Source organism: Electrophorus electricus, chromosome 23 (genome assembly GCF_013358815.1).
Source record: "Electrophorus electricus isolate fEleEle1 chromosome 23, fEleEle1.pri, whole genome shotgun sequence".
Taxonomy (NCBI): Eukaryota; Metazoa; Chordata; class Actinopteri; order Gymnotiformes; family Gymnotidae; genus Electrophorus; species Electrophorus electricus.
The window spans coordinates 11194653-11207152 of record NC_049557.1 but is presented as its reverse complement, the minus strand read 5'-3'; the positions used below and the strand labels follow the sequence as shown (position 1 = coordinate 11207152).

The 12500-nt window shown below is 41.9% G+C and overlaps 1 protein-coding gene across 1 annotated transcript in view; it reads left to right on the top strand.

Annotated features, from left to right (window-relative positions):
• The first annotated feature begins 5030 nt into the window (after window positions 1-5030).
• tmem47 (transmembrane protein 47) overlaps window positions 5031-12500 on the top strand; it is an 11802-nt gene continuing 4332 nt past the window's right edge. The window contains exon 1 of the mRNA XM_027026255.2: window positions 5031-5409. Coding sequence (XP_026882056.1) covers window positions 5193-5409 — 217 coding nt within the window. The 5' untranslated portion in view covers window positions 5031-5192. The remainder of the gene's footprint in view (window positions 5410-12500) is intronic.

The following is a 12500-nucleotide window of genomic DNA, read 5'->3' as shown; positions in this document are numbered from 1 at the left end:
AGGTGATAGTATACTATTTTAAAGCTATTACTCATGCGGTTGTTGAAAATGAGGTCACTGACAAAACAAAGACTCCTAGTTTCTTGATGTAATTTTTGAACTTCACAGACAAGTGGTCTAAATAAATGAACCTATATTTTATTTGTGATTTGTTTCCACCAAATAGGATCTCTGCCTTTATTTAATTGCAGGAAATAACAAGGCATTTTGGAACTCGCCAAAATACTGAGCCTTGAAGTATAACTAGACCAGCTCATTTGGTGGACGATGACAGCGATTGTGTGTCAGGTTGCGCCAGGCACCCAGCCTGAGGGACACGTCCATAGCCACACACACACACACACACACACACACTGCACCCAGTGCCCTGATTATTGACTGCTTTCACCTGTCCCTTGCGCTCACAGGAACGCTCGTCCAGTGCTACGCGTCGTTTTCTCGCGCCTGTGCCGGATGCCTCGAGTGTTACCGCTGCTCTGCCGCGCCCAGCGCCTCGAGCCGAACTGCACGCGCTGTTTGCTTTCGTTCGCGTGTCGCCGTGCTTCACTGTTTGCTCATTATGGAGAATAAATACCAACATGCACTCGCGTCTCGCTCCCTCCTGCAACCGTCACATTGTGAAGCAAATAAAACACAAGACAATCACGATCACCATCAGATACAAATTCACTTTCAAGGAACAAACAAAACCTTAAAAAACTGAAACACTAAGTGACAAAACCTTAACAATAAGCCACATCATTACACGTAGCAATTCCAAAAAATGCCGATTTGAGTTTGATCACGAGGGATGTGCTCCAGGCCACGATAGGAAGATGTTTTCACCACAAATGGACATATGTAAAGTATAAATGCTTGTGCAGCTATAAAAGGTTATCATTACAACGTTCATCACTTAAGTAGGAATCAAACCACTGAGCCAAATCAGCCATCCCAGTCCTGCCACCAGTACAACACTGAATCTCCTGGTCAACAGCAGGTTTCCAACTGCAGAAACTGCATTTCAGTTTCATAAATATTTTGATATTTGAGGCCTTATTTTTTTCAGTTGCAGCTTTAATGTTTTGCCAAGTACAAAAAATTCTAGTGACAAAGTTCTGTTTAGCAAACTTGCTAACAGGACTTTGTCAAGTGATTCAGTTTTGTGAAAATAGTGCAAAGAAAGTGCTGCGTGTATCCTTAAGGCAACGTGATTTCGTCAATGTCCTCTTTGCTATGCTGTCACTCATTATACCCCTCATTTGATGCCACACCTTCCGCCATATCAATGCCAAAAGTCGGAAACTGAAAAAATCCGATCTGAAAGTGAAAAAAAAAGTGAAACAGAAAAAATAAGATTTGAATCTAAAAATATAAAATCTGCAAATGAAAAAAATAAGACCTCATATATAAAAATATTTCTGAGAGTGAAAAAAATTATTAATAATTTATGCAAAGTTCATTAAAAACTTTCAATTTCAATTTTTATTATTTATCTATTTATTTTCAGAGTTATAAAACTAATGGCCATGATTTGACTCCATTTGACTCCATACTCCATGTATTTCTTTGCTTTCATTAATGCACACAAAGCTAATAGCTTCAGTGATCATTAAAAATGTATTGTTATCACAGGATTTAAACACAAGATTTGTTTTTTATGGATATGGTATTTGTGTTCATATTACTTCACACTGAATTAGCTGATAATACATTGCAGCATAGAAGTAATTTAAGCCAAAGACTCTGAGTGCAGTATGTAGTATACCGTATGTACTGAGAGTAGTATGTAGTATACAGTATATACTGAGTGCGGTGTATAGTATACAGTATGTGGTATACAGTATGTACTGAGTGCAGTATGTAGTATACAGTATGTGGTATACAGTATGTACTGAGTGCATTATGTGGTATATAGTATGTGGTATACAGTATGTACTGAATGCAGTATGTAGTATATAGTATGTACTGAGTGCAGTATGTGGTATACAGTATGTACTAAGTGCAGTATGTAGTATACAGTATGTACTGAGTGCAGTATGTAGTATACAATATATACTGAGTGTAGTATACAGTATATACTGAGTGCAGTATGTAGTATATAGTATGTAGTATACAGTATATACTGAGTGCAGTATGTAGTATACAGTATATACTGAGTGCAGTATGTAGTATACAGTATGTATTAGGCTATTTCATAGCTCTTCCTAGAAGGGGTATTGCACATGTGGACAAGGTACATCAATATTCTGGTGATATTTCAAATTAATAAAAGATACAAAAAAAATAAAAAAGTGTGAATGTGAAAATTATTATGTTTGACCAGAATTATTCATTTAAAGTGAATTATTCTAGAATAGTAATTTACAGCTTGTTTTTATTTTTAGATGCAGTGTGATCTGTACATTTGATGGGCACATTTCAATTGTGCCCATTATAAAGAAAAATATGAATATGGCACAGTTTCCCCCCTAGCATTGTGGTTCCCATGGCGACGCCTCCATGTGTCTATATTTTGATTTAGCCTGCCAAATTGCTCTCAGGTGTTGTGTAGGCCAAACCATCAGGGCATATTGTCAATTCCAAACACAAAGGGGCAAAAGAACAAATGCTTATACACAACACTGAACACTTTCTCATGGGGTCCAGCCACACAGGGTCCAGCCCTCTCACTTCAAAAAAGATGCAACCTTGCAACTTCACAAGCTCTTCATGGTGATAAGAGCTAGGCACTTTCCCTCATTGGTGTTTCCCTGAATTAAGTTCACGACACTTCCATAAGCCTCTACAGTGAGGTTTGGCATTCCAAACCCACCTCCTCCAAATTCACTTTTAAACCAACCACAAAACCTCTTCAGATGTAAACCCACCACCTCCAAACTCTGAATCCAACCACAAAACCTCTACAGATATAAACCCACCCCCTCCAAATTCACTTTTAAACCAACCACAAAACCTCTTTAGATGTAAACCCACTCCCTCCAAACTCTGAATCCAACCACAAAACCTCTTTAGATGTAAACCCACTCCCTCCAAACTCTGAATCCAACCACAAAACCTCTTTAGATTAAACCCACATTGGCCTTCCTGCTGACTTACCCACACCCACTGAACACTGTTACAGTTTTTCTGACTTGGATACACATTGTCAGGTTAATACTACATCAAGAAATTGATTGAACACACCTCATGTTCTCATTTTCCTAAACACTGGCATCACCCCATGTGAAAACACAGCATATCCACTCATTTCTACTAATTGCCTGGGGCATATAAACTCACACACTGAGTCAGGAAAAAGTCAAATGTACGTATCAAAGACAAAACAAAAATGGAACAAGAAAGAACACAGAGAGGAAAAAGCTGAGGAAGACGAAGAGGACGGGGAAGACAAAAAATATTTCCAGAGACATCTGAGCAGTTATTGTGGACAGTGTCGTCCTGTGAGCCATGGAGTGAGTAGAAGGGAATCTGGGTAGATTCGTGGTCAGATCCTCATGATTGACAGTATGATGCCTGACATTGTGGGGTTTTGGTTTGTTTTTTACTGTAACAGTAATTTGTTTATTTGTTTTTGTGTATTTATGTAAATTTACTATAAACATGCTGTACTGCTGCATTTCCCTCTGTTTTTTACTGTAATACAGCAGTTGAGAAGTTTCTTTTGTGACTCATGAGATTTTGAGAAACTCACTTAATCAAAAATACAGACCTCAAAACAGCCACTGAATAAGACATTTACAATATTTACATTCATGTAAATATTTACATTCATGTAAATATTGTAAATGTCTTATTCAGTGGCTGTTTTGAGGTCTGTATTTTTGATTAAGTGAGTTTTGTGTTTTGCAGTGCACAGTATAAATGTGTTGTTTTTGTGCGTATATATGCCTATTGTGTGTGTGTCTTATTCTGTGTGGATTATTTGGTTTTGAGGAGTGTGTACCTTCAAATCTTATTCTTGTGTTTCATTTTGCTGAATCATATATGTGTGTGTGTGTGTGTGTGTGTGTGTATCAGTGATTTTACTGTAATTGTAATGAGTAACCTTTGCATTACTGTAGTAGTCCTTTAGCATTGCACAGTGGTAAGAAACAACCATAGCATTTTAGAACCGATCACAAGTTAAAAACTACAGAAAACTGTAACAGCTTTTGTTACAAGGACACTTAGATGGTCAAACTATGCTACCTACAGGATCATTTATGTTGGTAGAATTTTCCAATAAGGTCATGGATGTAAAGCAGATAAAAAGTGCAAAACACTTGCAGTATTTTATTGTATTGTATTCCAGCAAGATAGCACAGATGTCTATAAATATGCACTACGGTAGGATAGTTCGACAAGGTAGGACAAATCCACAGAACACCGGATATAGTGCAATGGGAGTGAAGAACCTGGATTATATTATGAGTTTTCAAGACACACCCCCTTCTCAACAGTAAGCCGTATTAGGTTACAGATCATTTTTAAATAGTCAATCTGTAATCTGTAGCGGAATGACAAATTAACAGTATTCATCTGATTGAGCCAAAGACGTCTTTCAAAAAAAGTCAAAGTTCAAACCGCAAGTGTTTGAGAGTGAGATAATTTCGGGGATCTGAGTTCAAAGATTGAAAGATCTGAAAGGTTTTTCACTGCTGGGTGGTAGAATAAACGCTCCATGGGGGCAATCACTCGTTTATGGCAGAAATGGCAGGAATTGTATGGAATTGTATGGAATGGCAGGAATTGTATGGCTAACGAAAGCAGCAAAGAATTAAAGAAAATCTAGCAATTTGAGAGAGAAAGAGAGAGAGAGAGACAAACACGCACAGGGATATATCTGTTTGTGTACCTATATAATTTTTTTTTTCATTTTTATATTACACTTTAAAGAAATGTTTGTTTCAGTGGTATAGTGGCATACATTAAGTGGGCGTACATATACCTATTCTGAATGTATATGTAAATAGATCAGTTGTGGGGGGTGACAGATGGAAAGATCGTGGGAGCTCTATCAAGGCACTAGGACCCTGCAGGTGAGGCCGGGGATATTCGGTAATGTGCAGTGCAGTCGCATCAGCACAAGTGGCGCGATAGCTGCAGCAGCGTCTCCGACGCGCGGCAGCTCGCCATCCTCAGACGCGAGCACGGACCACAACGGACCGCGGGACAGACAGGATCATCGTAACATCATTGCTCAGCAAACGCGCACCGCCGAAGCAACCGACATGGCCTCGTCCGTGAGCGGAACGGAGGACGTGCGCGTGTCGTTAACGCCCCTGAAGTTGGTGGGCTTGGTGTGCGTTCTCCTCGCGTTGTGCCTGGACATCGGGGCCGTGCTGAGCCCGGCGTGGGTGACTGCAGGCGCAGAGTTCTACCTGTCTCTCTGGGAGTCGTGCTGGAAGCACGTCAACACATGGCAGTGCAGCAGCACGCTGGAGACGGGTGAGCATCGCTACTTCTGCACGCCTTAAGCAACGATGCATCTCAGCTGATTCTGCTGAAAACGTGTTTTTTTTTTGTGCGGGTGCACCGATTCAAAAATAATGTGTAGAGGGGGAAAGCAAGGCCCCTCTGTTCATGGGAATGCGCGTGAGTCTGGCTATTGAGATGCATATGCATTCAGTCGACGACAAAAGGGCCCTACACTTCTCAGTGCCTGGTGTATCAGTTATCACCTCTTGTGTGCCCAATGAACTCGCACTGCAGGCAGAACGTTTTCTATAGTAACTTCACATGATCATAGTTTCATGCCATTGTGCATGTTTTCTGTTGCATAAATCACTTTAAATTGTAAAAGAATGCGTTTGAAATTACATAGATTTTCTGTTTATATATAATATACATGCAATGAGAAACATTTTTTTTTATTCATCGATTGAAACCTACTCTTGGATGATGTGGGAATGTCTGAGCGAGACTCGTGGTTCAGTTTGGATTTCATTACGCTTTTGTTTCCCTAAAAATGAGCTTTTGTCGGAGTTCTCTCACCGGCCAAGGAGCGAGGTTAACTTGGACAACTGAGCTCTCTGGAGGGTTTAATGTGGACAGATTAGTTACCACGGAAACAAGTGGCGCATTTTAAAAATGTCAGTTCCCAGAAAAGAAAAACGCAGCTCGGGCGAACATAACCCGAGTTAAAATCAGTCCAAAATAGTTCACAGCTCTTTTGCAGTCGCTACGGATGTTATTCGTTTCGCAACAGCACTGAGTGACCAAGAAGATGAACAGCTGATGTTTTTGTGGGTTCAGTGACCGTGCTGTAGCAACTTTAACGGCTCTGTTTTAGGTCTTGGAAAAAATGCAACTGGACTCCATAAACCGACACTGAGCAGCAGTCCACACACCAGACACTGGACATTTCCTCCGCCGCGGCGTATTGATTTGATCCTCTCCATAATCCGTCACTCAGTTTATTCTGTTATTTCCCGCGTCATGAACTGTGCATTAAATTGATCTCATTAGCTCTGCAATTACCGGCGGGCTCCATTACCATCTAACGCAATCCTGAACTGCATAATAGTGTATGTTTTCAGTAGATGTTCGAGTTATTTCTTTAAGTTAAGAATTTTAATATTTAACAAATATGCCAACACACACACTCTGACAGAGAGGAATGTGTCCAGGGTGTGTGAGAACGCCTTTGTGCTGATGCTATGCCCAGCTAGAGAGGGGAATCAGAATTTGAAGGGTGTGTGTGAGACCACACGTTGACCTCTGCTCACCATGACGTGGTTCACGGTGCTGCTGTCATTTTACTCCGCGATACTGTGTTTGCTTCCGCACTCTAAATCGTCTGAGATTGCGAGAAGGAGCCACAGGGCATTTCAGTGAGCGGGCGAGAAATCGATTTCAGTAATTATTAATGTTTAGATTTTTTATTTTCTATCAGCATTCCCATCAGGCCTTTTCAGATACGTTTCGTTCTATTTGAGGTCATCGAAGCAAAGTTCTTCAAACGCGGTGTGATGAATATTTGCGGATGAGAAATGTCTGACAAAATATTTTTCCACGTGCCCTCTCTGTGGTCACGGTTTTCTTTTCTTTTTTTTATCGTGGAAAGCTAGAACAAATGATAAAACCTTGTTTGGTCATGAATGTTTGCTTGCGTTTCAGACCTCGACCTGCGGGATGGATCTGCGCTTCAGGCGAGCTGTCGGCGCTAGGCGTAACGCTGCGACAGGATTAGCCTGTGCGTAAAACACTTGTTTTACGGCCGACAGAAAGATGGGTTTTTGAGGCGGTGTAAACACTAAGCTTTAGACTGGCTGCTGGGTTCTAAAAAAAAGAGGCGAGACCTTGGAGACCCTAATGAAGCACTCACTTATGGGATGTCTTTCTAGGTCTACCTTAAGTGCACTTCTTTGGGGAAGGCCTCTGTTGACGATTCGCTGGGGTTGTAAAGCATCACATTATTTACCACATAACATTTTTTTCTGCTATAGACTTATCAGTTTTTTCCCTAAAATTCAGAAATCCACGTTATTGCTCACGTACGTTTCTTTGATCTGGTGATGTTCTAGTCATTCCAGTCCAAAACACTTTCACACACATAAATCGGTTCATTACATTTTTTTTGTCCACACAAGCCTCGGTCATCTTGAACCCCAAATGTGTAAACACAAGCCTGGCATACTGGTTTTCTTTCCTCCTCATTTGTTTCTGCACACATTGTATTTGAACATGCCACCATTACACTGGAATCAACGATGTCCATAAAATGTTCATTTCTTGCCGATAAGCCCCTGGGAGTGTAAGTAGTGTGTGGCTGGACAGGAATGCGCAGAGTCTGACTACAGAGGTCTTGACTACAGTGGTCTGACTACAGTGGTCTGACTACAGAGGTCTGACTACAGCGGTCTGACTACAGTGGTCTGACTACAGAGGTCTGACTACAGCGGTCTGACTACAGAGGTCTGACTACAGCAGTCTGAATACAGCGGTCTGACTACAGTGGTCTGACTACAGAGGTCTGACTACAGAGGTCTGACTACAGCGGTCTGACTACAGAGGTCTGACTACAGAGGTCTGACTACAGCGGTCTGACTACAGAGCTCTGACTACAGCAGTCTGACTACAGCGGTCTGACACTACTATTAATACACTCTACTACAGGCCATTTGTCATTACAGAGTCTCTGCCTGTGAAATATTGTGACGTCTGATAACATTAGATTGTTTATGCCCTCAAGTTGTATGCCCATTATAAAACATAAAGATTTTTTTTTATGTGGGCTATGTTTAAAGCTGTTCTACCATCACTGACACATTTCTCAGTTGTCTTTCACTGTTCAGCACATTTACATGCAGTAGTAGAAGTGTCAACTGGATCCCTTTAGAAATATCAAATGGATTATTTTTTGGTTTGTTTCATGAAAAGCAATAGGCTAATTTTAGTCCAGATACTGAATTGGAAATTCAGACTTTTCCAAACACTTTTATACGTTACTTTACTGGGCCGTGCAGATCTTTCCTGTCTGTTTTTATTCATGGCCATTGCAACTCTATCGACTCTCTTCAGCAGTAAGGCCTGGAGATTTCACTTCTGCTCTGGTGTTGTCAGGTTTAGCGTCTGGCATAATGTCTCGCTCACAGACATCCCCTATACTCTCTCTCTTTCACACACTCACTCACTCATATGTATGGGTCTGACATCTCTGTTCCCCCCTTCTCTCTCTCTCTCTCTCTCTCATGTATGGGGTCTGACATCTCCTTTTCTCCACCCTCCTCTGCTCCTGCGTTCACCCCCTCCATCAGGTTTTGTCAGTGAGAATGTGGTGCTATTCCCAGGACCTACTCCAGTGGAGTGGCTTTCAAGTGCTTCTGAATGAAAGGCTGAAATGGGGGGGGGGGGGGGGGGGGGGGCATTGCGTGGCAGACCATTTACCAGAACAGAGTCACTGATAACCTCTCCACAGTGCAAAGAGGTTTGCTGTTTCACAATTAGGCTAAACCTGTGTGTGTGTGTGTGTGTGTGTGTGTGTGTGTGTGTGTGTGTGTGTGTGTGTGTGTGCTTGTGTGTGTGCGTGTGCATCGTAGCCTGGCTGCCAGAACAGCAGACAGGGACTTGGTATTTGATGCAGCCCATGCGTGATGTCTCAGCGCTTTTGGATTGCGTTCATACTGGCTTCATTTGAGAAAAATAGTAATAATCTTCAGTATTCCTAAATGAATATACCACTGAACTATTAACGAGAAAACCACTACAGTGTGTTATTCTCATAAATGTCCCTCACTGCAAAACATGCATTTGATCACAGTTTATGTTGAAATTTCCTCAGTAATGATCAAATGTTTGTAAAATGCTAGCTTGCAAAGCTACGTTTTGATGCTCCTTGCATATGCTAAGTTATCTATGTCTCTGTCTGAAGAACACCCAGCAAACAAAGCTGTCATCATTCAAGAATAATTTGTTGAAAATTGTTATTACATTATAGTTATATTTTAGGATGCATATACTTCTGAGGGTTAGAGTCATTTAGGTGTAATTTTCTGTAAACAAAAGAAAAGACTATAAACCAGCTTCCCCTGTTGGTCTGAGCATCATCAGTTAGCTAAGATTTTTATTCAGCTTTCTATAGTTTTTATGCCTTAAAGTCTGTCAGGAATATCATAATAAATCATTCACGTATGTACTCTGAGACTATTTAAACATGCTTAGTGAATGTATTTTGACAAGAAGGAAGCACTGAATGTCAAGGTTAAGGAGTTATTCCAAAGCTACTCAACTGAAGGAAAGTAAGTAGTGCTATCAGCATTATCAGTGACATTTAAGGTCGATGTCGTAGGTCATTGCTAGGCAGATTGTAGCCGGAGAGTTCAGAGACATGACAGTGGACACAAAAGAGAATGTGAAAATGCTGATGAAGAGAAAAACGAATGTGAAGCAGGAGATCTGAGAGTGTGTGTGTGCCGTTGATGTAGTGCATCTCCGCTGCACACAGACGACATAGAAGTGCCAATATTCAGATCTCCGTCCCCAAAATGTGGATCTGCTGCCTTTGGGAATATTGGCATTGAATAATAGAATAGGATTTATGTGAATTTGTGCTTTGTTTCTGTTGATTTGTTCTCTAAAAATATTGTTTGTTTCCTGAGATTAAATCTAAAAAAAAAAGTCTTCACTCACCCTCCTCGGGGCAGTCTCCTTTTCCTTCAAGCTCGGGTCCTCTACCAGAGGCCTCGGAGCCTGAGGGTCATGCATAGTATTTTAGCTGTTCCCAGGACTGCACTTTTCTGGATGGAGATCTCGGATCTCTTGGTATTTCTTGAGCTTTCCGTGTTCTTTGTTCTTGATGTTGCTATCGCTCAGGATTGCCACATTTCTCCCTACAGCCTTCTTCTGCAGTTTATTCTCCACTACTGTGTCCAGTTGGACAGCCATTACCATTTTGTCAGTCTGAAAGACCTGGAAGTCCCACAGGATTTTAGCACGGTCATTTTCCACCACCTTCAGGGATGTATCCCACTTTGACACTGGAAATTCCAGCCTGTACTCAGCACAGATATTTCTGAATATCATGCCTGACATTTGGTTACAGTGTTCCGTGTACGCTCTGCCTCCTAGCATCTTGCATCCCGCTGTTATGTGCTGGATTGTCTCAGAGGCATTTTTGTACATCCTGCATCTGGGGTCCTGCTTGGTGTATTAGATCCCAGCCTCTATTGATCTTGTATTTAGTTTGTTCCTCTGCTGCCATGATTAGTCCCTCCGTGCTGTCTTTCAGTCCAGCCTTTTCCAGCCATTGGTAGGATTTCTCCAAATCAGCAACTTCAGCTACCACGTCGGTGGTCATACCATGCAGGGGTTTTTCCTCCCATGATGCTCCCTGTTCCTCCTCATTTCCATCCTCCTCAGGTTTCTGCTGTCTGAGGTAATCACTAAGCACTCCATCTTCCTGACGTACTCCTGGATCTTGTTTGTTTTATCCTGGATCGTGGCTCTGATGCTCACTAGTCCTTGGTCCCCCTCTTTCCACTTATTGTAAAGTCTCAGAGTGCTGGATTTGAGATGAAACCTTCCATGTATTCCTTGTCCTGATGTCAGTAGCTTCTATCTCCTCCTTAGGCCAGTTTATTGTGTTCGCTCAGTGGCAGGGTAATAGCATAAGAAAAGATCCACCAAGGCTGGAGACTGAACGATACTAGAAAAGCATAAACATATGGGAGAAGGGGGCATCACACAACATCTTGAGAACTTATATATAAGTTATATATATATATATAATTATATAGTTATATATATATATAATTTTTTTTTTCAATATACACAAAATGGCCAAATGTATGTGGAATTCTGACTAAATGAGCTTGTTGGACATCCCATTCCATAGCCAAGGACAAGAATATGGAGAGAATGGGAAGTTCCCCAACCCCCCTCCCCCCTTTTGTGTTGCCATGTGCAGCTTGAAGCCCTGGCTCATAATCCAGTTACCAGTTCATCCCAAAGGCGTTCAGGGGGGTTGAGGTCACTGGAGACCGCTGGAGTTCCTCCACACCAAACTCCTCAAACGTGTCTTTATGGACCTGACTTTGCGCGCAGGGACGCAGTCCTGCTGGAACAGCGACGGGTCTTTCCCCAAAGTGTTGTAGACTGGAAGCAGATCACTGTCTACAATGTCCTTGTGTGCTGTAGCATTAACATTATGCTTCACTGGAATGAAGGGCCCAAACGCTGAAGACCAGTCCCACACCAGTATCCCTCCTCCATTACTGTACCGTTGGCACTCTGCACTCCTGGAGGTCATGTTCTCCTGACATCTGACAAACCCACATTCGTCCATCAGACTGCCATATAGTGAAGTGTGAGGCATCACTCCAGAGGACATGTTTCCACCGTTCCAGAGTCCAGTGGTGGCGTGTTTACACCACTCCAGTCGGCCCCAGGCACTGCTCATGGTGACCTTAGGCTTGCGTGCAGCTGTTGGAAGCCATTTCATGACGTTCCCAACACACGTGGTTCTTGTGCCGCTGTTTGGGACTCTGTAGTGAGGGACACCTCAGGGGTCGGAGGACACTTCAGCACTCTGCAGTCCTGCTCTGGGAGGTCACACACTCGACCTCTTATTGACTGACCTGCTGATCCTTCATGCTTCATGTCAGAATAACCCAACCTACATCTGACCAGGGCAAAAACTTCACAAACTGGCATGGCAAACACAGCGCTAAATTTAATGTCACTGAGCTCTTGAGTGTGACCTATTCTACTGTCAGTGTTTATTGATGGAGAATTAATGAGTATGTACTTGATTTTATACACCTGTTAGTGATGAAACACCCGGACTCAGTAATTAGGAGAAGTGCCCAAACACGTAAGGCCATGTAGTCTAGGTCTATTGCTAGATGTCACACTGCACTAGTCATTCTCAACTCAAACCCAAGACAAATATCCAGCCAAATTAGAGTCAGTCATTTGTGCTGTGTGTTTGCACTAGTGTATAACTAAACAAAAATAATTTGTGCTTGCATGTTTCACTGTGACACCATTCTGGCCCACCGACTTAAAATATAATGAACCAGAATCAGCACAAACACAAG